Source organism: Dromaius novaehollandiae, chromosome 3 (genome assembly GCF_036370855.1).
Source record: "Dromaius novaehollandiae isolate bDroNov1 chromosome 3, bDroNov1.hap1, whole genome shotgun sequence".
In the NCBI taxonomy this organism is placed as follows: domain Eukaryota; kingdom Metazoa; phylum Chordata; class Aves; order Casuariiformes; family Dromaiidae; genus Dromaius; species Dromaius novaehollandiae.
The window spans coordinates 103,113,399-103,140,646 of NC_088100.1; the positions used below are offsets into that span (position 1 = coordinate 103,113,399).

Below are 27,248 nucleotides of genomic sequence, written 5' to 3' on the forward strand. Positions count from 1 at the left end.
TCGAGAACGACATTTCAGTCTTTAAATAAAGACAGTCTAGTTATAAGACCTGCAGGTTGATATGTTTTACTACTGAAAACAGATGAAGGCAATAAAAACCAAAAAACAACCACTTCCCTCCCTCTCTCCCCGAAACTACAAGCTAAACATCCCAAACACTGCCAGTACAGAGGGACGTGCAGCACACTGGATAATGCAATTTTGCTATACAAGTATACCAAGACTATCCCAAAAGTCTTTTGTCTATGGAACACTCCTTTTTTAATATCCCTTACTGGAGCATTCAGTATACAGTTTTAGAGCTACTGTCCTTTCAGTAATTATGAATATATTCTGAGCTATAATGTTAACATAATTCAAAAGTAAAAGATTTTAGGAATGCAGTATAATTCACTCAAATCCTACTAATTCCTTCAAAAATAATTAAGTTGGGTTTTATTAAAATTGTGATATCAGTAGAAAAATTAAAAACAAAAGATTGTTTTTATGTGTATGTATAAAGGATCAGACTTGTTTCTAGATTTGTTCAACTCCTGTACAGTTTCTCAGTATTTAAGACCAGGATACACTTTTATCCACTACCAAATCTGAAAATCTTAGCTAAATTAAGGCATTTCAATCCTCAGGTGAAATGAGTGCATATCCAAAGAGATAGAAAAGGAAAGTCTGAGATACTAGCAATATACGTGACGACCGCAACTGCAAGGAATCACTTATGAAACACTGAAATGATCTTAGCAGGAGATTACAATCCAAACTCCGGAGAGGGGCAGACTCTGACAGGGAAAATTCCTTCCTTACCACTTTTGTTGAGGATCCATGTTGCTTCAAGCAAGAGATCAGCTAGACATCTAGACATGACATCTTCTGATGCGAGCACAGGTTCTCATGAATGTGCTCTCCCCAGCCTTAGGGGACTGTCCCCACTTCTAAGAATACCTAGCTACATTGTGCATGGGGAAGTCAGGTTAAATTCTAAAGCCTAAGCACTGATTACCATTGGCTTAATGCAGAACTGCAAGTATTATGAATGCCTCCCAAGTTATCTGCATTTGATCATTAGCTGTCCCCTTCCCCAGGCCAAGAATTTATCAAAGAACCTAGATGAAAGTATATCTTAATCATTAAGACAAAATGATGATGTAGCTGCCATCTGCCTGCATAAGCTTTTCCATTGTTTGATTGAATTCTTAGCAACAGGCTCAAGACTGATGTCCAGCTGAGTTTGGGGGGGGGGGGGGTTTGTTTGTTTTTTCTAAACTTTTGCCACCATGTGAAAAAGTTATCTGAACTGTTTTCCATTATCAGTGTGTAAGCAGGCATAGTGATCAAGGTACTGCTTTGTTTATTCAGAAATGCTTAAGAGATTTAACTCAGGCCCTCATCATAGAAGTACTTTCTAGATCCTTAGTTCCACAGCTTCAAGTGCTGGCACCAGAAACAGAATGCAGGATTCAAGATAGCTGCCCTACTTCTATTGAATAGTCAGCTTCTAATACATCAGGGATCAGATTAGCACCCCTTAGCTACAGCAATGCACAGAAAGCTTCTGTTGAAATAGTTATCTATAACACCCTTTCTCACTTCTCTCTGGGTACTTTGAGTCTTTGATTTTTATGAAAAAACACTTGGCTCTTGTTTTCCAAATACATGTTGCCCTGTATTAGGATTAAAAATACATAACAACCCCCAAAGAATAACCCCACCACAAAACCCACCTAATCTATAATACTGTGCTCACTTAAATGGGCAATTTATTAGATGGTCCAGAGTCCTTCCTGATCAACACATAATTATAACCTGCAAATGAGCCAGCATAAGAAATTCTTCAGAATGCATTAGAAATTCAGGTACTCGCACAGCAAGCCATTTTCCTGTACAAGTTAATTTCCAATAAATATGCCTTTGTATTTCCCACAAGACTGGAAGGTTCCCATGGAATAAACATTTCACCCAGCTAACAGGCCTTAAGCAAAAAATCCAACAACATAAGAGAAGCTGAACATTAAGTATATAGTAACTTACAAGGTCAAGCTTCAGGAGATACTTAAAACCTTTGCTATGGGACAGTTCAAGTTTTTTCAAAAAAGACTCTGAATGGACATAGTTAAGCATCTTGTATATTCCTTGATAGACCGGTAAACCTATAACCTGAATCCTTGCAGTATGGCTGACCAGTGGTCAAGTTGCTCTTATAAAGATGACATAGTGTAACACTCACTGTAATATTTGACCCCTGCTGACAGAAGATGGGAGATCTATACACCTTGCTCAGTTTTGTCTCTGTAATTCTAATATGACTGAATTAGGCCTAGTATATAGCCTAGAGGAAAGCATAATCCTATACATGCTTTCTACAAAACATAACTGGGGGGAGGTAAGGGAGAAGGGGGGCACACAACAAGGGGATGAGCTGTACCCAAACTTTGGATTTAACTTTCAGTCATTATTCGTCTGATCCAAGTTCCAAGAGTTTGAGGGCCCTGTCAGACCAGGTGAACAACCTGGTCCTTTGGGGAAGTAACAGTTTTCTGAACTGATTCTTACAGCAAAATTGGTTCCATCTTACTGCCTTACAGCCAACTAAGTCTTAGGCCAGGGCTTTCCCTTGGTAAGATTTTTTCTACTAGCCTTCTCACAAGTTTAGCTATGCATTGTGAGCTTTTTATGACTTATAGGAGAAGCCTGCTCTGCAATGTGGGAATTTCATTTCATTTCTGAGCTGTTTTGGAAGGCTGCCATCACAGGTTTCCAGCAACATATTAGTCAATAACAGGGCAAGATACAAACACTCATTATGCAAGATAAAAAAAACTGTTTGACCTTTTAGTCTGGAGCTTTTTGCTTTCTTTTTTTTTGCGTTACAATAAAGATGGTTTTGTGGTTAAGACATTGGTCTGGGATCTTAGTTAAAAAAAAAAAAACCACAAACAGTTCAATTCTCAAATCTGACAGACTGCATATGCAACATTATGTGAATCATCTCTTTTTGGACCTCTGTAACTATATATACACACATGTAAATTTACATCTAACTAACTATATAAGCATTGAAGTGTGGACAGGAAACACCATTTTCCATAGCCAGATCAAAGGCAAGTGGTAATTTCTGCCTCCTGTACAAAATAAAGATCCAATTTTGATAGACTTCTCACTTCCTTCCTGCAACCCAATCATCTCTTCTGTTTAGGATTAAAATCTGACCAAGAGATTGTGAAATCTATCATGATCACTTCCAATTTTTTTCTGTCAGAGTGTCAAGCCAAGAAGAAGAAAGTTGACTTCTTAAGCAACCATTGGTGGAAAATACAATGAAGCCAATTCTTCAGCCAGCTATGCCAAAGAAACCTGGGCTTATAACAATTCATTATCATATTACCTACATATAAAAAAAGCAGGGTTCGCAAACTTTAGTCAGCTTCTACAGTGAATCCACTTGAATAAACAGCATATTAGAAATTTACTGATAAAAGTGACAATGAAAATTTCTGCTCCAGTGACAGGGATTAAACCATTTACAAACTTAAGTCTGTAAGTGCCATTTTTCCTCCTCCCCATTCAAGTAGTTCTTACTTTCATGCAGAGTGATGAACTGAGATTATTTATTAGGACCAGGTGAGGGACATGTTATGTGATCTACTGCATGACAGTCCAGACATAGTTCAGCCCTTTGCACTTCCAAGGTAGTATGAAAGCTATGTATGAAGCAGCATATTTCCAAACTGATTCGTAATCAATTTCTAGTACTGTCATTCATAGTAAAATTCTCTTTAAAGTTATCCTGTAAAAGTGCCAATTAGAATTACTAATTTGGTAAAAGAGTACACAAGATTACAAAACTTTGGCATTTAATAAATTCCTTTAAATACAAAGTAGTAAAAACTGAATGACAACCTGCAAATTAAATTTCCTTTTTTTAAAAAAAAAAACTTCTAAAATACAGATAAATGAAAAAGATTCAAAACAAGAGAGCAATCTTTTCTATATCATCCAAGAAAGTTATTGCTCCCACTAAGAAAATTCTGCTTCTTGTAAGACTCTCCTGACATCCCTCCAGCCAGTCTTCACTCTTCACAACTGCATATGAAAAGTGTGCTTTCACTTTGTTCCTTTCACATTAACATATCAAACAGTGCTGATGAACTGTAAAAATACAGATACACCAGGCAAATACTAGAACTTGCTATTAAAATATGTCAGAAAAATCTCCGGATATTCCTGCCAGTTCTTTCATATTAAGAGATACGGACTTGGTATTACACTCAGTTCTGTATTAACTAGCCAGCATGTTAACAGATGTCCTGTGAGCCTAACATTAGAACCCACACGCTTCGGAAAAAGAAAGTACAGAAAGTACTAGTCACACAGCTCTTCAGTCTCCCCTCTTAGCTAAGTTTGTGGAGCCTGCTGCAACTGGTTTGTAAACAGAAGTGAACAGATAGAAGTTCTAATAGTAAAAGTGCAACTCCAAATTTGAACAGAGTTGCTTCTGCTGATTCAAGCCCAAATTTACCTCAGCTTAACCAATTTAAAAAGTAACAAAGTGGCATCAGAGACTTTCTTAGGAGAACATTAAAAGCATAAGCCTTGAAAAAAAAAACAGCATCCAGGAAAAACTGCGATCCCATCAGCTCTGGTGAGATAGTGTCACTTCTAGGAATTAAAACCGTGAGTATGCTGTTCTTTGCTGTTGCTGCTGTGATGGTGGCTGTCCTTGTTGCTGCTGGAGACGAACTTGCTGGGAGTATGGATCCTCAAGAGATTTAACAAAAATAGTTGTTTTAGGCCCAGTCTTCCAAACAATACCATTTGAATCTATTACAGAGGACTCTACCGTGATGTTATGGGTGCCAAGTATCACAAAGTTTAACAGAAACTGAGTGCTGAAATAGTCGTTGTGTGGTTCTACCCTCTGTTCCATTTCATTGGTCATGTTGTCAATAGGAATCTGAGAACACATAGAGGGTTAAAATGTCATTTTATAACTCCTTTTAACGGGTTATATCTGCTCTCCAGTCAAAGAAGAGAAAGATTGTTATCTTCAATTTTCCTAAACCAACGCACATGTATGCTTGAGCCAGTCTTATTTTTCATTGAAGAATGTGATTTGTCTATCTACCAACAGAAGCAAGATAGCTAGCACCAAGTCTTTTTTGCTCCAAGATTCTTTTTTTTCCCCATTGAGTAATTTAAGTCAGACTAACATTAGACACTTCCTAGTAATGTTATTTCTTTAGAAGCAACCGAGTTTTTAAGACAAAAAAAAAAAAAAAACACAAAAGAATACCCAGGCCTTTCACTAGATATCACGTTAGCAGAATCTGAATCTCACACATGCCATCTTCGATGAAACTGTTCATTTGGATATACTATGCATCTCCTCAGGTGCTATTTAATTTGGACAGCCTGTCCTCCTGACTTCCATAAGCAAACAAAAAAACTCAACACGAGGATTAAGAAGTTCTGGGGGCTAGGCAGTAGAGAATAACCTACTCCTGCCTTTCATCTTGCGAGTTCCTTTGCTGTATACCAGGTCAGATTTTCCTGATCTCAAGCAGATTCCTAGTGACTTGTTCTTATCACAAAAATCTCTTTTGTTTGGAGCAAAAGTTGTTGCTGAGAAGGTATCAGCATACAGCAGGCATCAAAATCCCAGATCCCTTCCATGCCCTATGCCTTGCTCCCACTGGTGCCTGAATGTCAGCTCTTGAGAGTAAGAGGATTACAGAAGAACCCGTTCATTCCAACCTGAGAATTCTGCTAACCTACAAAGCCAAACAAAAGAGCAGGAGAATACAGCAAGAAAACTTAGGACACTGTGGCTCTATACTACCCATACCTTATAGTCTTGTCCAGATTTGCTCTGCAGTACTGAAGATACATTTAAGCAGACAGACTGGATTTTACGGAAGAGACCTGGTTTAGAGCCATGCTGAACCACTCCTTCCACCTTTAAGGCCAGTTGCTGATTGTTCTGTACTGCAATAGGTTCTGCAGGGTTCCTTGGAGATGGGGATAGAGCAAGCTGTAATACAGAAAACCAGACAAAAATGTAATCTTACGCCTTCTGAAAAGCAACGGCAATTCATACATGAAAGGAAACAGTTCTTAAACTTCAAGGAGGAGTTTGGTAGGGAAACTAGCAGATGGAAACACAGAACTTAAAGTTGAGACTCATTACTATGACAATTAATAATCACATCAGCAGTACCAAGCATGGTCTTTGCATCTGTTTCATTAGTTACACACTTTTGAAAGGAGTGAACAGTCTTCTACAAAATATGCATAGGTAAGCTCCAAACATATTAAGTTGAACAAAGCAGTAAAACGCAGTAAGTATGAACATTTAAAAATCTTAAGGCTCTCACTTCTCCCAGAAAAAGGGAGCACTTGAGTTCAAGGAAAAGTCCCCTCTTCCCCCCCCCACCCTCCCTGAAGGTCACATACAGCCATTCTTACCCTGCCAACTGACAAATATTACAATTCTCTTCCAAGATAGTAAATGTAATTTTTTAAAGGAAAAGGAAAAACAATACAAGCTGAGAAAAGTTGCTCTCTCACGACTAGAACATTATCTAGCTTTGCAGACTCAGAATCAAGGAAAGTTCCAGTCAGTCAGGGTTTTTTTACCTTTAAAGCTCTGCAGTCAAACTGAATCCTATTTGCTTATCCAAGTCACAGACTAATAGTTCTTAATAATCTTATGTACATATTATTCTAGCTGATCCAAACATGCAAACCCAAGTGCTATTTACAGTTAAGTGCCTTCACTAAAAATGCTGAATGTTTGTGCCTTTAGTAAGGCTATATCAACCTTTTTTCATGAAGTAAAGATTCTATGAATGAAAATTTTAAACCACATTTGAGCATTACTTACCTTAATACTTGTAGACTGCAGTTTTTGAAAAAAGTACCTTTGAAATGAAAGTGGTACCTTCAACAAGGCAATGACAGCACTGCATAGACAAGCTGTATGCTGTAACAAATGGAGCCAAACCAATGAGAAATCTTTTATAGCACAAAGATGACATGCTCCTGAAGTACTAAAACCACAGTAATTTCCACTGAAAGACTGGAAATACGTAGTCATAGTATAACAGTCACTGTGATGAGAGACTACATTAAGCCTCTCTGTTTATTTTCTACCCTTTAAGAAAAAAGTATTCTGTTCTGCAAAGGACAAGGAGGCTACAGAAAAGAAAAGCCCAAACCATTCCTGCTTTAGTCTAGTATATCATTAAAGTCACCAGAGCAGTACCTGCTAGCCCCCTCCCCATCGTCCTCCCCTCCAAACCACAAAAAACACCCATACCAAAATCAAATACCCTTCCCCAAACAAAAAAACCCAGCAAACAAGACTGGCATCTATCACAGCTTACAAAGATAGAATTTTAAGCCTTTTGCCTACTCTTCCTTCCCCTGTTGCAGCATACCCTCTTTGCTCAGATGAAAAAAGTCAACACTACTGAAGTCAGGGAGCTGCACTGGTATGGAACCTGTGACACTAAGTTTACAGGGTTTACCTTAGCTACATTTTACATAACTCATTTTTCCACACAACTTGGAATTGGTAAGGACTGCTGAATTCAGAAACAGGGCAAATAGATGCTACCCATGACATATGAACTACCCTGTTTCCATCAGCAGGGTCTTCAGCTTTATGGTGCTCACTAACAGTAAAAGAAGACATCATACCACCACTGTAAAAGGAGAATGTTATCAGCTTACTGTTTGCATTCAGTACGCTTTACATTGTGTTGTCTGATGACCTGCATTGATAAGAGAAATACTATACTCACAGAACACTACACTAACTGTCAACAGCTCAGAAACTGAAGCCAGGCTAGTGCTGTACTCTCCAACACTGTACCTGCCAGGGGTAGAATTCTTTCTTCACAGCAGCACAAACTAACAGAATACGCTTCACTGCTATTGAATGCGAGTGTGGTGAGAGATCTGACAGAGACTTGATATTACTTCTAGGTATCTTGACCTTTATCAGCATCTACTATATTCTTAGTGCCAAGATTTTTAAAACATTACTTTTCATCAGACCAGTAAGGTTACAGATTTTGTAGCAATACCCTTTTTTTCTTTCCTTCTTAAGTATTAAAGTCTCCTTAGAGACCACTTGTGCTATTAAAAGGTTATGTCAATTAACTGAAATGCTGTGTTTGGTTTCTTGACTGCAATGGATATATGGAGGTGGTCAGTATCTGGAATCGTCATCTATACATTTAAAAGCTGTTACTTGCCAAGTAAGACACAGGAGCGTATTTCCTGTTGAGGGATTCCACTTCTTCTAATACATGGTTAAATACGGACATCATTCTTCTTTCATATTCACTCTCAACATGCGCTGTTCCATTTGAACTATACTCTTGGAAACTAGAAAATAAAATACATTTGTTATGCCCAGTATACTCCCCCCAACCCAATCAGAGATGTTCACTCTCAAACATGCCCAACAAAACCATCCTCTATTACAACTTTAGATCCACTAAGAAATAACTGTTTTTTAAACTGTTTACTCTGTTTCTCTATTTTTCCACTATAAGACTTGCTCTTTACATCTAAACCCTTCTTTACTATAGTTTATTCACCACTTTGTCCCACTCTCTTGCACTTGAAGTGGTTACAGGTCTAACTGAGACTGAGCATGCTTAATTACTCTAGCTTTTATTTAAGTCTGCAGTATTTATAACGTTTTAAAGTCTCACAACTCAAGGAAATATGAAAATACCAGTTAGAGGTAGTAAAAAAATTTAGATTTCCTGGCTCACAATCAGGTGCTTTGAGAAAATTCCACCTCCTAGACACCCAACTTTTTGAAGATCCACAGCTTCATACTTTTTACAGCTGTGATTAATATACCTTCTAGATGATGCTTAATTCATAATGAGTAGAGCAGAGTCTCTTGGGATGTCCACTTCTATCCATAATTACAAAACTGGACATTTAAAAAGATGTTTAGCTACATTATCTTCCATTTAATCTCAACCTGGAAGTTTCAAAGATTGATTCAACTCACAGTTGCTTCAAAGCAATTCTTGTCAGGAGGCATAAGTTATTGTTACCAAAGGGGATGGATTTGCATTAGAAGTTTAAATTAATCTAACAGATATATTTCCAGGACTCTGAAGGAAACTAATGTGCATTCGAGTGCACCAAACAGTCAATATCACAGTTAATACAGAATGACACAAATTAAAATAGTAATAGATAAATAAACAGTAACAAATAAAATTTTCTAATCTCTTAGAAGAGGAGATTAGAAAGTTGCTTTTTATTTTGATGCAAACCTGTACTTAAGACAAGTCCACTATATCTCTCTCAAGAGCACATGAGTATAAAGAGCAGAACCTGAAAGACAGTCTCTACCCTGCCAGCTTCAGCACAGGTCCTCGAGCCTGCCCATGGCAGAATCACAAGGGTCCCTTGAGACATTTTCTCAATTCCCAGGCTTGAAGCCCCAAGGATTCGGGAATGAATAAAAAGCAAAGGAGCAGAAAGTTAAGTACCAAACCTACCTTGCCGATTCTGGATCCAAGATCAGGGCTTCTATCGCATGTGAAATCAACAGGCAGCTCTGCTGTTGTCTGATATTAATATTAAAGATTTAAAAGACTTATAAACTTGGTACCTCAAACAGGAGATATGATTTCATTACTGACAATTTTCCTTAGTTCTCTAGTTTTCATGAAGTAATCCTACAACCACTATTCCTTTAGTAAGTATGGGACAAGAACTACAAGAATCCCAAACTTTATGCTATTGGAAATTTTGAGTCCTAACTTGTTCAGAAAGTAATACGTAATAACAGCACAGCAATTTCCAAATACATTTTAAGCAGTTCGTATCTGATTTTTATGTTATTAATTGCTTCAATATTACTCTCTGTCTGCTTTCATAGAAAATAGGATGGTTAAGCTTCATTCTGCCTTCACAAGAAGGAATTAGAAAGTTCTGAGCTTTTAAAAGGATACAATTCTACATTCCTTAGAGTTGCTGAATCTGCGTCAAAAGATGACTGATACAGATCTCCATAACGTGTAGCCAAATTTCGGAATTCCTCCATTGAGAGTTTCATCTGCTGAGACAATGTTACAAGTCAAGAAACAAACAAACACACCACCTCCCCACCCCAACTATGCTATAACCTACAACACTGAGGAAATAAGAAAACATACTCTGACAGAATATCTACAATTCCTACTTCTTCACACAGACAAAATCCACCAGAGTGACACAGAATTACACATCCTTTAAATAGATATTTTTCCTATAACAACCCCTCCCTGCCCCCAGAGAATCTAACTGCTCTGTCTTTCAAAGACTGCCCATGATTCCTTCTTGCAGGCTACATGCATTTTAAGGAGCAGACTGTGTTGGTATTTCATACTGTACCAAGTCAGCTGTCAACACTTACCAAAAAAACATTGCAGCATGATCTTTAAGCGCATCTTCTTCCTTTTACCTAGTGTAACTACAGTATCTCAGGTCTTCCAAAGCAAGACAAAAAGGTTTTGCTAGTTTGAGTGTTCTAAGCAGGTTACTACATGCATATCCTTAGAAACTGCGTGCAAGAATACGTGCAAAAATATGCACATACACAACCTCAAAACAAGGACTGCTATAGGCAGTTATTTTTATAGTCACAATGGAAAAAACAAGGCCTACTATTCAGCAAAACACTTTACTGCCACTTTTCACTTCTTTTGTCAGAGATGAATTTTGCTTCCCAGTAGGTACGCCAGCGTCAAGACCGCGCAAGAAAGCGGAACAACGAATACATGCCTGGTTAGAGATGCGCCCACACCTTTGGAGATCGTTTCCCGATGTCATAGCAATTGTTGTGGCAATAGCTGGTGGTGGACTTGTTTTTAGGCTGTTGCAGGTACAAATGAGTTGAGAAAAAGCTTGCAAAAGGTCAATCCTGAGTTTCACAAACCCACACTGAAAGCTTAAAGGATTAAGTGGTGTACTGGCAGCCTGAAACATAGTAATAGCAATGTCTGTAATGGAGGTCAAAAGCAAACATGCTAAAATAATTTTGCAACATCACTAAACTGTCTCATCAGACAACAGAACTCTTTAATTTCAGAAGTCATTTCTAACAAAAAAAAAAAAAAAAACCAAAAATCACACCCCAAAACAGCTAGCAGATTTGCTCCCTTTAAATCATACTCAATACAATGGACACAGAAGTTTAGGTAAGTACTAAGCTGTATTTCAAGTGCATCAGACTTAAAACAAATGTTGCTCAAATTGCTACAATACAATTAGGGCACCTATTTCCTCTTTTTCCAAGGCCAAGTCATCAGGCTTCAAGTGACAGTAGTCCAGACACTCATTACCACAAGAGAGAGCATACTGAATTGCTGGACAGACAGAAATACAAGGATTGAGAAAGTGATTCTCTGTATCAGCCAGAAGAGAAAGAATTGGCTGAAGTAAAGTAATCTGCATCAAGTGGAAGGAATGAAAACCTTTGATTTTCTTGGAACTGTGAAATGGACAGGAACACTACAAAGGCAATGAACCTTGCATCTGATGACGGCAGAGACACAGTTCAGTGACAACCGAGAATATTAAATAATGGAACGCCAAGAGGGAAGACATGCTGCTATTTCACAGAACTGTAATTTCTAAATAACTGTGTTCCCTAAGAGCTTATCTGACTCGTATAAGCATCTGTGACAGCTTAAGACACCCAGGAGGGGACAAACACTAGTCAAGCCAAAATTAATTACTTATTTTTCTTATACTGACACCTCCCTTGAAAACCTCCCTCCCCCCCCTTCCAGAAAAGCTCAACCCTATGGGTACCTCCTCTTACTCACAGAATGGGTTCACGATATACTTATGCACATGATTCTCATTCCTCATCAGGAAAGGACATTTCTGGAGGCAATAACTTATGATGCCTCTCCAAAACCTTACCAAGAGCCTTTTTTTTTTGCTGGCAGGAAAAGAAACAAGTTTATCTCAAAACATCCCATGTCATCTGAGAACTAGCCTGCTATCGACTAAAGTGAGGAAACATCAACCAACTACAACCATTTTAATTAAGCTACTGAGCTAGATTTCAGCCTAAGAAATGAGACTATTTCATCACTTGAACCGTTCAGCCCCTCTTACCACTTTGCTTTCCTTTCTCCAAGGGCATTAGAAAAAAAAAAATTTAATGGAAATTGTTCAAGAGTTTATTCCAGAAGGGTGGTTTCAAAAATCCTCTGTGGAATGGACCTCACTGTACTGTAATTGCTCTACAGAGACTACATGCTTTTATAGAGAAGAAAGAACCAGTACTTTATATCAGAAAATCCAGACATTTTTAGTAGCACAAATTGGAGTCGATTCTTGTAAATGGAAGTACAAGCTTGCCTCATTAATACTGAAGTTTACATTATCTTCTACCCAAACAGCCATGGACAATTAATGAGCTACTGTAATTTTTATGAAAACCACAGAAAGTTCTTCAGCTTAATAAAGCTCTTCAAGTAACACGACTCTTACCAGCATATTTGGAGTGAGTGCTACTTAATGCTCTGTTCAAGTTCTGTATCTTCTCTAGATTACCTATAGTGAAAAATAAGCATAAAGCTTCCAATAACTTGCAAGTTCTGGGCCAGAAAAAGAGTAGGCCCTATCTGAAAACCTTTGGTAACTATACAAAGAAGCATACAGTGAGAAAGATGGGAACTGTGGCTGATATACTTTACAACATTCCCCCCCCACACACACCACCTCTCTTCTGTAAAGTAATGTGACTTTTTTGAAGTGGCATAACTCACATGAAAGAACATTTTGCATACAGCAATGCAAGAACGATGTATATCAAGAAGAAATTGAGCAACTTTCTGACCAGATGAGATACTGTCTGTATATTTCATCACTGCTAAGCTGGGCTGAATGAACAGCTGCAGCAGATTACCTGGCACAGTATTTCCAGCTTCAGAGTGGATAACTACACAGGCTTTGTCACATTCACTAACGGTCTGCAGTGCAGGCAGGGCTCTGCAGTACCTACAGTGCTGAGTCATGCTCTATAGCAAAACAGAAGCAACAGCAAAGTTGATGGTGAAAGGGAAGAAGGGAGAAGGCAGAAGTCTTGAGCATTATCATGTGCCCCTTAAGGTACTTTGCTTCTCTTTGAAATGTCGAGTTCTGTAGATGCAAGCATTGTCTCCTTTTACAGCCGAGACGAACAAGGTTAGGAATTTGTCCAGAGTGATGCAACAAATCAGCAACAGTGTGCAGTAAAACCCAGTTTTGTCTTCTCTGGCCATCTGAAAACTGTACTTACTTCTCTAGACCACAACAGCCCACAGGGAAGGGCTTTTCTGGGTGTGATACCTATGCAATGCACAGGACGTGAAGTCAGCATAGGAGATGAGGACAGTAATACTTCAACAGGGAAAAAAAAAAGTCTAGGAAAAGGCTAATTAAATTACTGAATCATAGAATGACCTATTTAAGCAAATTATTTTTCTGCCAGTATTAAATATTAACATCTAATTAGATGGGTTTCCCCTCCCCCCAGTCTTTTAGATATTAGAGAAATCTTAAAATGTTGAATTGAAAGCCTTATTCACTCAGCCAACAAATTAAATATAAATACTTCAGGAATGATGGAGTTTTCTCTCAAAGGACAGAGGCATGAAGTTCATGTCCTTCCTGCTGATTCACGGCAGTTTATTAACAAACACTAATATCTGAACTGTCTTGACACCGACATCCTAGTAATGACAAAAACGTAAGCAGCTTCATTCAAAAGACATACAAAAATCCACATACGAAAGTCTGTTTATGGAAACCAAAATATGAAAGAACGTATTCTGTAAAGCTGGAACATCTCTTGTTAAGAAGCAATTTCACTGTGAGAACCGGAGGCCCATATTCATTAATGCCTTGCCCTTCCTCCCTCTCCCCCCATCCGTAACTTCTAGCTATTTTCACAACTTTAGATAAGGAGAAACTATTTACTTCAAGAAGGTACCATCTAAATTCTGCTGACTTGAAGAGATTGACTTGTCCTCCCTTCTCCTACTGAATTGGTGTTGCCTTATATTTGACAATATGATCCTAAGGAATCCTAACCAATACAAGGCAACACCAACTCAGTAGGGGAAGGGAGGACAAGTCAATCCTTCTCGACATCTCAAGAAACTAGCAACCAGTTTAGACAAATTCCCACAACTTTGTTTAGACAAAAATCTAGTGATTACAACACCACTTACCCAGCCAAGACAAAGGATGAAAAATTTAAGTAATTTAATTAAAAAAAATCTGGCAAATACCATGTGATTTGATTAATGAAAGAAGTGAGGGGAAAATGCAAAAAAAAAAAAAAAAAACCCAAAAAAGAGAGATCTAGCAAATCATACTAAAGTATCTTAGCTACAGGATCTTCTTTCTGAAGATGCTGTGGGTTACAACCAGCTTTCCCCTGTAATCCTTTCAAGAAGCCCAGCAGATGCTAGACAAACTTCAAAAGTTTTTGAGAGGTTTAGGAACAGAAACTGAACAGCTCTGCTACAGTATACAGAATCAAAGTAGGGGATCTATGCTAACCGTCAGTGATGCTATTCCCTTGTGATAGGATTTTAAAGCTTCAGCGATGCAAGAAAGTGCTGAACTATAGTTGTCCTCTTGCAAACCTGTCAGACACTGCTCTGCATGGGAGAACTCCTTCAAACTGTTTAGCCAAAAGTAGAAGTGTTCTGAAGCCACCTGAGTCAGCAGGCTTTGATACAGTTCTCTGGCCATGTCGTGGTTGCCCTGTAACGACATGAAGGTTTGGGAGAGGGGACAAGAAAGAAGGCTCCGGGTTTCTAAGTAACATATACAAATAAGAGAACAGTAACACCTCCAGAACCACTCTTCACTCTAAAAATAGAAACAGTGAAACCTTCTTCCAATCATTTGACAGCAGCAACCCTAAAAATAAGTAAAAGCAGGCAGACTTATGCCACAGACATAGCAGCTTGTATAAAGTTTATTTACACAATACAGCCCAACAAGGTGAGAAACAAATCTAGAAGTTTGCATTTATTTTTGCTGAAAACACAGAACACAGATGAAAGCATCTTCACAGTAACATTGGGTTGGAAACTATCCAACGAGTCCAGAGCTTAAAAGTAGGAGCTCTGCTGGAGTTACCAACATAGTGCTATGCTCTGATCTCTCCTCTGCAACGTGTACTTTCTGTCTAAAATTACCCCAGCGTCTTGTACTATAATACCTACATAATTCCAATGCCAGCTGCAACTTTATTGGAGGGAAAAGAAGAACAGTATTTTTTACTTCCCTTGTTCACACTGAAGAAAGAGAAGCTCATAGCAGGAGGGCCTGTATCACCTCCCAAGGAACAGTCAGTCAAAACATTACGCACACATTCAAAAAAAGTATCGGGTCATTACTTTCTTCCTCCTCAAATACTTCAAAAAGACAAATGGCTAGAAAAGCCATTCTAAGGGGATGACTGCCCTGAATGGCATTTATCTGAATCAGCATTCCAGGGAATTAAGACAGAAAATGATATATTTCTTTCACCATTGGCTTCCTCCCTCTGAGCCCTGCCATTTTTCTTACTACTACTTTCAGTTCAAGGGAATCACTAGGCTTCCTTTCACCACACCAAACCATTGTGCACCAGGTACCTTCACTTACCATTCTGGAAGCCTGCCTGGCTATCCTGTAGGCTGTCCAACCATTAGAGGCATTCTCAAGCTGCTGTTTGATAACAGTTTTGATTTCTGAAGATAAAGCCTTCTGACTGGAAACAAATATTACTGTGGCAAGAGAAACCTAATGAAGAGAACAGGGGTGAGGAGGAAGGTTGTAATTCAAGAAGGAAAAAAATACCTGTTTCCTAAGCTATCAAAAATGATCTGCTTGATTTTGGTCTCAAAACTTCGTAGAAGACAAAATGTATATTTCAACTGAAAAAAATTTCTTAGTCATATCTTTTAAATATTTATGGCAACTCAAGTATTTCTTGTAGATTAAAGTCAGACTTTTATTTAAAGAATCTTTACTGCTGCCCTTAATTGGTATTTTTGAACGCTCCAAAGTGAATTAACAGCAAATTCAATATTTCTTTCTTAAAATTCAAATTCATTTCCAAATAGACATAAGAGCATTTTTATCTCTTACCCTATATTAAAATTCATGGGGAACTATACATAAATTGAGATAGTTAACTGCCATTTTGTTTTTCTAGAAGGATTATTTCTGCAGAATACCCCAATAATTCCAATAGTTAGGTTTGTCTAAACAGTGCCATCTGCTGGAAGATCCAATGGAATATATTGCATAGTTCATCTATATGAGCTATGAGATTTTGGTGTTGAATACTAGCATACTTCATTAAAAGTTAAAGCAATACTGAAAATAAGGCTATAGTCTGATACATCAACTCACACACAACAATCAACTTAACTGCCTTTTTAAATATAAGGCATCTAACAGTATTTTTCATGGACTTTATCCTTTAAGAGCAATTCAACAGAACAAGAGGTCTTACCAAGAGTTCCTGTTTTTTATCTGTGGCAGATCGTCCAATGACTTTATAGAGGTCCATTAGGTCTCCTAGCATCCCATCTGCTAAGACAGGCAGCTGCATGGCAATAGCTGCTAAACAGTGGCACATGAGAATCCTAGCAGCATCCTGGGCACTGTGCAACTGGGTCAGCAGGGATTCAACCACTGACTGGCTCAGGTGGGGACGGCACTTGACCAACTTCACCATACAAGTTAACGTGATCTGTAATCCACATACACCAACAGATACAATAAACATAAAGTCTACTTAAAACAAAAAGCCCAGAGACACCTAACTGAAAGTATGATTACAGAAATTTACAGGAGATTGTATTTTCAGAACCATGTACTGTACAAAACACGAGATCTTCTAAGAGCTCAGGCCCCTGTCCCCGAGCTCACAGCACAAGAACATATCACAAACTCAAGAGACAATACTCTTCTTTCTCATATTAGACTTTACACGTAAATAACTGGCTAACATTACTGTTAACAGCTTATGGAGTAAAACAAAACAATAACAGTTCATAAAAGTGTTGTTTTCATGTACATTGTGTCCCCATCTCCAAAAATGAGGTTCTTCTCAAGATTCTCTTAGGCTTTCAAAACCAGCTCCATCCCATTTTCAAGTCTATGTTTTACTACAACTGTTCCTCTAACTGGAAGCATTCTCTCTTTTTTTCCAACAACAATCAACCTACTCTACACCTCCTGAGAGGAGCTGTATTACAGCTCTGCTCAGTTCCTCTACCACTCTGAACTCGTATTACTGGCAGAGAACAGAACAATCTTGATTTCTCTCCTGACAGTACACTATGTTTCCACCAGAGAGGAGTTGGTGCAAAGTGTTCTTTCTGCTATATAAGCTGTTACTTTAACTTCAAGCTGTGCCAATGAAAGACAGCATTACTGTCACCTTTAAGGTTGCTTGAGCTCCTGGACTGTCATCTTGACTACAAAGAACAAGAAGAGACTCTAATCCAAAAACCGCATCTTGCTCCAAAGGCAGGAGATCTAATGAAAAGAAACAGATCAAGTAAGTTCCTTCTTACAGTTTCTGATCTTACTCAATGTAATGCTTGCACTGGTGCTGCAGTGATGACAGACACTTCCTAACACTTCTAGCTTACCTTATTTTGTTTAGAATCAGTTCTGACATTCCATGTCTCAGATAACTATTCTGTCATCATGCCAACTGTGACCTTTTTAGGGTGTGCATAAAACCCTGGGCTGAGACTTCTAAATGACATACTACACTCTTCAACAGATTCTGTGCTAAGAGTTCTCAAAGGCAAGGCATTAGTCTACAGCAAAGGTAAGACAAGCATTTATTTAGCCGGAGTTCTACTATGCCCATTAATTTTCTCTAAATTAGAAGATGATGGAATCTTCACAATCATTCACAGAATCCTAGAGAACATCTCCTAGTAGATTACGGTCCCCGTTTCCCCTAACCTATGGAAGAATCATGCTAGCACAGGAAGGCTTTGCACGTAAGACTAGTTAATATGTGCTGAGTGCGTAAGCCTGACTGTAAGCAACCACAATCCACTGTTTTCGCTTTCAGTTACCTTTTTCCTGACAAGAGGCTGATATATTTGTCAGGATTCTCACTCCATGAGCTGCAATGCCACGGTTATTATGGTAACAGCATTCTTGTGCTAGTTTTACTAAATCAAATGATCTTGCAGTTGTAGCGGCTGTTCCTAAATAAGGACAAGGCAAATGGGACAGGAAACAGCACAGTCAACTATAGCACAAAATCTTTTCAAGCACAATTCTGCACAAAATCTACACCAACTTGGTTTAGGTTTTTTTTTTTAATCTTCATCCTACACCCCCACCCCCCCACACACACACCCCTCACACCCCCCCCCTCTTCTATATATATGGAGGCTCTCCCTCCTTTCCTGAGCAGCCAACATTACACAAGTTAGACATTAGAAAGCATATTCAGGTCTAAAGGCTGATATTTCAGGGACTTGGAGGTCTTAAGAAACATTGTACCTGATTAAAAAAAAGCTACTGAGCATATTAATTATTAAGACGTGCCAGAATGACCGAAGAGAATGCACTAGTTTTCTTCATTTCTGCAGCCCATATAGTTGGGCTCATCATACTCATTAAGGCAGTCTGGCTTTCAAGAAAAACAAAATCAAAAACAAAACAGATTTATCGCCATCATAAGAACGTCAGAAAGACTTCAAAATGTCTACTTTATTTCTCTAGAATAAAGTCACAAGGCAGAAGGTTCACATGGCACTGAAGCAGGTCATTCCCACAGAAGTGTCACATGGCTTCGCTGTGCCAGGGTAACACAGCAGACCACACTCACACCATAAAGCCTCCATGCTACATTGCTCGATTTTTTCATACTCAAAAATCATGCACACCCACGGTTTCAAAGCGCCTTAAACAGAAATACACGTTTGCCATTTGAGAGGCATTAAATTTCCTCATTTCATAAACAAAAGCTGAAAACGTAAAGGTAAACAAACTTTCACATAGCAATTTACCTCCCTCCCCCCAAAAAATCAGGAACAGAATCTGAGACCATGATTATTCTTCAGTATATATAATATCATTTCAAGCTGACACACAGCAAACATGATCCAATCTCAGCTAGTGTTCTTGAATTCAAAAATACTTCAGAAATATGTCATAAAGTGTTTAAATTAAATTGAGTATTAGCAGGTAGCCAATCCATCGGAAAAAATGCTAAAGGTAATAACTTCATACAGTTTTCTTACCTGGAGCACTGCTGAAGTACTGTTTAATGGCAATGGTCCCTGATAACGTGGAAAGAACAGACAGCATGCCCAGTTTCAAGCTGTCATAAGGAGTGTGAAGAGCAGATTCACAGAGTGCCTAAAGATCAGAAGAAGGGAGAAGATATGGAGGGAAGGAAGCCCCATAAGCTATTTGTGTGTAAAGGTTTAGTTCCATTTGGCTTTGAGAATCAAAATCTTACCACAGAAAATACTATACTGAATGAATAAGTTAAAAATCACTCTTTCAAGCATCACTTTTAGTAGACTGAAGACATGGCTTGCAGAAAAGTGACAGTGGGTCTTGTAGGCTAGCAAACACCCAGTAAGTTATTTATTGGTTAAAAATAACAGCAAAAAAAAACTGATCAGGTCTCATTGATCAAATGTTGCAAAAGCTTTTAAGACAATCCTCCAGTCTACCAAAGGCATACTGAGTATTCTGCCCTATTTTCTGTGGTCCCATAGAGTCACAAAGACACTACTGAATATGAGAAAATAATTCTTAGAGACAAAGTCAAAATTACATTTGTCCTTTTCAGTACACGCTTCTGGATGACGCACTTTGCAAATCCTTTACAGACACTCTCAGTGTTGCAAGAGAGCATTAACACGTGCTCAATATCGTAAAATGAATGAGAATATTCAGCTCTGATGTCTACTATCTTAGATGAGCTTGTCAGATAGAAAAATTATTTCCTTACTGTAAACATGCCTACTATATTAGATGTGCTTTTTTCAGTTATAATATTTCTCAAATATTCAGTAATATCTGGCTACTCTGCTTGACAGAGTAACCTAACTTAAGGATACAGAGATGCATATCGTTCCCTCCTTAACCCCCACAACTTGTTCTTCTTCTAGAAAAGAATTCTACAACTCACTGGAAAGTTTAACAATAAAATTTAGCTTAAAAAAAAATGTATAAACCTGAATATTTTCTCTACTCCATGTATGTGGTGTCTTATTGGCCAATAACTTTAAGTCTTGGATTGCAAGCCTCTTGACAGCCTTCCTGGGGTCGTTCTTCAAGTATTGCAACAAAAGCTGGACCTATAACAAGGTAAATTCATTGTTTAAGAGGAGGAGATGCTACTAGAAGGAAGTCTTTTCAAAAGCACTCATAAAGGAATTTTGAGCATACTCAGCCAAAGCCACCACACTTGATCTAAGACTGCTTGCTACATGGCAAAGCCTCTAATCAGGCTGTTACTCCATGGCAATTGAAAACAGTCCAACAGCCGATTGCCATCATTCTGCTCTCCTTGTTCAGGCACTCTTCTCTGCATCACCCTTGGTACCTAAAAAACCTTGAGAGCCGTTTCAGCTCTCTTAACTAACAGAAATACTATAAAACATTCCCAAGAAGCTGTGTAAACAGTTTATACTACCCTGATTATGCTACTAGCAAGTATTCAGGGCATTTGAAGCTAACTTAGGCATTCGCACAATCTGCAGTCAACACTGAGAGCAACTCAGACATATTGTATATGCCTCAGCAGTTGCCAAAAACACCACGAAACATTTATCTTGATTAAAGTAATACTTAACAACATCTCCTTTATCATGCCCACTTCCTGCAGATCTACAAAGATGGAACAGCAAGCACACATGAGAGATCAGGAATACGTTAGCTTTGGTTTTGTCCTCCATCCCCACTCTGGCTACATTACTTAAAAGCAGCATAGGCTGCTGCAGAAATACAACCTAAAGCACAATGCTTACTGCCATTTAAAAAAAAAGCAAAAAAAAAAAAAAAAAAAAGCATATCAAGTGTCTCAACGTTGTTTTGGCTGCCTTAGATCCAATACTATCAAAAGCACCGTTTGAAATAAAGAAATCACTCGTACCAAGAAGAAGCTTCAGACAGATCAATCCTATTAGTCTAACAGTAACAGACACCGATCTTGCAGAACTATGGAGGGCTAAAGAAAGGCCAATAGATTTTCATGACTACTTTACAAGGATGAGTTAGATGAATCACAAGTGTAATAGTGTCCTGATTTGCTGTATAAATCATGCCCCAAAAGCACATTATCAAAACATAAAAGCATGATATTTTTCCACTGCTACTTTCTCAGAACTTGATTTATATTCCTAAATTATAGCAATTGATTCAAACTTCTGAGTTCTTTAAGAAATACATTTTTAAATGCACTCTACACTGTTGAAATATTCATCTGCCTGCATGCAAGGAAGGTGAAAGGCACTCCCACCACCCAAGAGAGTATACAGCAGTGAGAAGTGAAGCCTGGGTTTTTCAGGCAAGATGAGAAGTCTTCATAAGAAGTAGGGGTATTTCCTTTCCTAAATGCTAGCTGATTTCCAAGAAAGACAGGTTATAAGGTACAAAGGAGGGTTCAGATGTTTATGGGGATTATCTGGAAATGAGACCAGAGAGAGCAAAATATGAACGTACCAGCAGTTTTTAGGATTCTTTCTCTCTACAACACATAGAGGTGACCAGCCTAGCACATCCATCTCGATTTATTTTCAGCATCAGCTAGAATACTTTTTTTTAAAAAACTTCTTTTGTACTTTAAGTTGAAGGAATGCATTTAAGAAGAATTACCTGCTTAGGAATGTCAACCAAAGAGGAAGCAGCAAGCAGAGTAAACGTGTGCAGAGTAACAATGACCATCTTGGTAGAAGGATATGATGTTACCAGCTGCTGAAGCAGCTGCCGAGAGCTGGAGGCCAGGCTAGCATCATGATGCATGTGCTGTAGAATAGGGATCAACTTCAATTTCAAGTCCACAGGTGTGGCTAAACCTGTAACACGGAAGGAAGATGTAGCCAAAGAGTTAGCCCTTTGTGCTGGCTTTTGGCAATTACTGAGACACATCATACATCTGTGTTGCTATCACTGTTGACTGCAGATCGTGGAGACTCCTGAATTAGTTCCAAACAACCTTAACACTAGCTAGCAGCATAACCACAGCAGTATCAAGTGCTTTGACAGTTCCCTGGGAAAGCAGCTCTTTGCTACACTGTGGGTAATACCCATATTAACCCATCTGAAGCCACCTGAGAACCTACAGAAGCTCAATCACCGTACTACAGATATGCTTTCACTCTTGCCCAACCAGGTATTCTGAAAACTTCTATTTTAAAGAGGACACATAAGAACCAGACACTGGATTATTTGTTAGCTCATTTAATTTCAAAACTGGAATAATTCAAGGATAAGGGCAACAGTATTCTGGTAATATTTACATATGGATAATGAAGAATTTTCAAAGAAATTAAGGCTTTTCCCTTTATCATTCAATATACATATATACCTTGAATCATCTCACTGATCTTATTACATATTCCTGCAGCAAAATCCCTGTAGAGAAAAGACAAAGTACCAAGTGAAATGAAAATCAAATAGACCACCAAACATTACTTTTATTTATTTTTTTTATATATATATATATATATATATATATATATATATATATATATATATATATATATATATATATATATATATATATATACACACACACACACACACACACATATATATACACACACACTTTTTTTTTTTTTTTTTTTAAACAAAGAATACTTGCCAGGACTTAAAGCATTCTAGAAATGCAGGACGTGGGCATGATCAATTGATACAATGGGAGTTTTTTCAAATGTGTCAACATGACAAATGGCAATATATTTAATTGCCTCGTATATAATCTCTGTATAATAATCCTTGATATTCTTAAAGTCTGCTCTTTCACTTGCCCTTCCTGTATTTGTGAATTTTTCAATAGTACTTCAGGAAAAAAAAAAAGACCTGTTAAATTTGAATTCAGATTTCCTACAATATTATTATTGCACATAATTAAATGCTTTGCTACAAATGACATCACTAACACTACAGGAGAAAATACTAGGTTTTGTGGATGATGACAGTATCAATGGAGTTTCCATTCTCTGTAATATGAAAAACTGAAGAATTTATATCTTACTTTGATTGCGCGGAAAAGTTAGCAGCAGCAAATATAGCAGCTTCAACTTCCACATTATCATGGGAATCCAAACTCTGACGAATACTGTGATGTGCATTCTTCCTTTCTGGAATTATAGACGCCATGCTGCCTAACATCCTACAGAAATAAATCACAGCAGAATCAGGATGAAGAAATGCAAGATGAAACCAGGGATGTGAAAGGACAGGTTAAAATACTTTGTTTATAGGTAAATAAATGCTCTTTCATGTCTATTACAGAGATAAGCAAATGATAAAATAATAGGCATATAATTAAAATTAACAAATATTGGCATGTGGCTTCTGTTAGTGGATTAATAAAACCAATTATATTTTAGTATACTAACTTGGTAGCTTGAATGGGAACAGTGAAAAAATTTTAACACCAAGCATTCTTACAGAATTAAGAGTGCAATAGGTGCTGGAACACTTAAAAAATTTAAGTTCAAGCTCTGATATCAGCATGACAGATTTAATGCTAGAATATATTAATGGTTATTTTCATACACACATAAAATATACATTATGGGATATAAGATGATAAATTGGGTAGTCTTAGGGGATAAAAGAGCATTTAGAGAGCTGTTTCCAACCTTTCTATCTCTCTTCCCGCTAAGTAAATAAATGACAAACATCTGGAAAGTCAGAAACGTTAACCACAATAAGAAAGCAACGTTTCCAGAACGTTACCATAACCAAGTAAGCAAATATCAAACTTTCATCATTTGTTTCTAAGATAATTTGCTGATCCAAGATAAGGTTGTTACAGGTAATGGTGCAATCCATTCTGTGTAACTGCTAAAAAAAAGGAACAAATTGAGTACCTATACTTTTATTAACAATATCTCAGAAGTATCTTTCAAACATGTAGAGTCAAGTATAACCCAATTAAAATCAGAATGAATACAGGATTTGGACTGATGGCAGTTTTAGCAAGACTTATATGTTTATACACAGCTGCCTAGCAATAAAATTTCTGCCCAGACACAAAGTTTTGTTTTAGCCAACTTTTCTTTTGGTATGCTCCTTATTGACACTACTCAAGGAGGACAGAACTGATCAACTCTAAGGTTTTCATACTGCTGAACCAACAACTTTTAACCTGCGTTTCACTTGATGTATCTTGTGAATTGATGAACAATTCAAGCGTATTTGCAAACTGAGCAGATTCCTGAGGCTTCTGGCAGTCTGTCAAGGTGGCCCTTCACACCAGTCAGCAAGTGTAATATTATCTTGGAATACATAAGGGAAGTTATAAGAAAAGCAATAGAAATACTAGATTCATGTATTTCCGAGACATCAGAACATCAAAGCATAATCTCAAATAATTATGTCAAAAGAAGAAGGAAATGGATGTACAAGCTGATTAAAAAAAAACCCTCCTCTGTTAGCGCCTCTCATCTTTCAATACTGAAATCAGTAACAGTTCTGAATGGACAGAAGAAAAGAGTAAGCAAGGGAGAGAAAAGAGTGTTTTCTCCACATTTGAAATCACTTGCATGGGAGCTGGAAGAATTAAGATGATAAAGTCAGTCAGCGTTACAAAGACAGACACCAAGGCAACAGGTCACTGACATTAAAGAGAGCTTAAAAGAGGATTTTTCATTTGAATTCAGAAAGGCCAAAGCAATGGATAATGCATGGGTGCTTCCTTAGTTGTTGTTGATCAGAGATTGTCAAACAGGAAACATCTAGGACAATGATCAATGAAAAATAGGTGCAAGCGTAACAACGTACACATAAATAAATTTTGTTTACAAGTTAACAAAAATTATTTTGACACACAAGGAAGCATTTGGCTTTTCGTCTTTGTCTAATTCTATCATATGCAAATGTATAGAGCTAATATCTCAGTTATGCACATAACACTTCTGTTTTTCGAGTATATGAGCATAGCAAATTCAGTTTTGCCTGGAGCCATCCACATAACTCTCTCCATCATAAATTGTTAATGATCTTGTTCTTCTGGTCACACATTCTTTTTTTTTTTTTTTTAACCCCCCTTTAAGATGGTTCTCTCTGCTTTTGTCTTTATGCTCAATGTTGAAAACACCTCCTACATTTCGTTCATGGTAATTGCAGATTTATGTTATTCCAGACTAGGATAATTAGCTAGATGAACCTCATTTACTTGAAATCTCTGTTATAAATACATACCGGAGTGTAATGGCCCGAGCAACTGGATCGTTGCTATGAATTACTGAGAAAATTCTTTTCACAAACTCATCCACATTTAGGATCTTCTCTAAGTGCTTCTCACTCTGCTGAGTAACTTTGAGCACACAGAGCCTCAGAAAGTTGTTTCTATTAGAAAACACATGCTTATCTTTATCAGACTGTATTATAATAGAAATTTCCCCCCCCCAAAAAAACCCAAAAATGCACTTTAAGCAAGCAAAATGATTATTAAAGATAGTTGAGTTAATTAAAACAAGGAAATGTCTCTAACTTTAGAGAGAACTATATCAGCCTACTGAAATATGCTAAGAAGAGAATATTAATACACTATTTCTGTTTTACAGTACAGTTAGCATCAAATTTAGGCCCAATCCTCTTCCAGGGAAATTAACCTGTTGACACCAACGAAAATGCGCTGATGCAGATACCTCTGTTGTACATGCTTGGGGATCTAATCCTGCTAGAAAAGTGCATCAAGGATTAAGACATGAAGTCTAACCACCTTTAGCAGGTGCAAGTAGATTTCCTTTTCCTTCCTCATGGTTTCACCTTATAAATCCTTATTAAATGAATTCAAAAGCAAACTTTCTAAAATAGCTATATATAATTTTTTCAGTTATTACAAAGTAGTTCTAATTCTGCTACATGCATCATTTGGGCATCAAGCACTTGGAAAAGCTATAGATTAGTCTTTGCTATTCACATCATAGCAAAGCAATATACAGACTCGAATGCTCATTTATTTACTATTTCTGATTTGGAATGTGCCTACAGGGAGGGATTTGCATCACTGAACTTAAACAAGTTAGCAAGTGAAGAGGTAAATCCTCCGGTCAGGACAAATGGCAGGAAAAAATAAGCGTCTCTGATCACTCACAGCCACTTACGCCACTAAAGATGGAGCAGGTAAGCTTCAAGCAAGTGCACCCTCTAGAAACTGTCCTCTAGAGACTAGGTATCACTGTGCTACTATCAAGCAAGCAGAAAAAGGCCAAAGCTGCCTAGACTCCAATGCAGCAAGACCCTAGGATACAATACATTACTACAGGCCAGAGATTTGAAGCATCACGAACTGACTGGTACTACTCACCCAACTCTGAAAACATCAGCTAGCTTTAGGAAAGCAGAATTAATGAGAATAGGGAAGGGATATTTCTGGAAGAGCCTGGGAAAACGAACAACAGCTTCGCACTGCTCCCCGAGTTTGCCAGATCTGAGGCCTGTGTGAGACAACAGTAATTACTGCAGGCACCGAAGCTCCACCACCCCCGCTGGATGTGAAGCGGTACAAAAGGAAACTCCCGGGACTCGCCCTCGAGGGGAGTCGGAGGAAAGGAGGAGGAAACGGGGGAAAACAGAGGGGTACAGGGCAGACGGCAAGGCCGGCGTCAGAGTCCAGCTCGGGGCCGCCCCCTGCAGCGCCGCGACGGGCGGCCGCCAACGGCCCCAACGGCAGCCGCGCCTGCCAGGCGTCACGCGACAAGTAGCCCCGCCCCCGGGCCGCTGGGCGGGGCCGGCTCCCAGGAGGCGACCCCCCCCCTTTCACCCCCGGCACTACCTTTGTCCAGCTCCATGAGGGCGGAGTTGGCGTCCAGTTCCTGCTCCCCGTAGCCCGCATCGGCCAGGAAGGACTTGGCGCTGGCGGCCATAGCGACCCCCTCGCAGCCCCCCCAGCCAGCCGCCAGGAGCGCGCGGCCCACCCGTACCGAGGCCGCCGCTGCCACCGCGCATGCGCAGTCGCCCTCCCGCCGCTTCGGCCCGGAGGCGCCTAAGCAATGGCC

The 27,248-nt window shown here is 38.5% G+C and overlaps 1 protein-coding gene across 1 annotated transcript; it reads right to left on the minus strand.

Moving 5' to 3' along the window:
* Positions 1-3,831: 3,831 nt before the first annotated feature.
* INTS7 (integrator complex subunit 7) lies at positions 3,832-27,242 on the minus strand. Its single transcript, XM_064509652.1, has 20 exons — positions 27,026-27,242; positions 26,558-26,687; positions 25,447-25,593; positions 23,270-23,407; positions 22,601-22,647; positions 21,889-22,088; positions 20,247-20,369; positions 19,299-19,416; positions 18,120-18,254; positions 17,465-17,562; positions 16,532-16,771; positions 15,676-15,813; positions 14,578-14,784; positions 10,798-10,992; positions 9,987-10,090; positions 9,531-9,599; positions 8,256-8,388; positions 6,878-6,976; positions 5,840-6,025; positions 3,832-4,948 (listed from the first exon to the last, which is right to left on the minus strand). The coding sequence occupies exons 1-20, from the start codon at positions 27,114-27,116 to the stop codon at positions 4,661-4,663; spliced, it is 2,886 nt and encodes a 961-aa protein (XP_064365722.1). The 5' UTR covers positions 27,117-27,242; the 3' UTR covers positions 3,832-4,660.
* Positions 27,243-27,248: the final 6 nt, after the last annotated feature.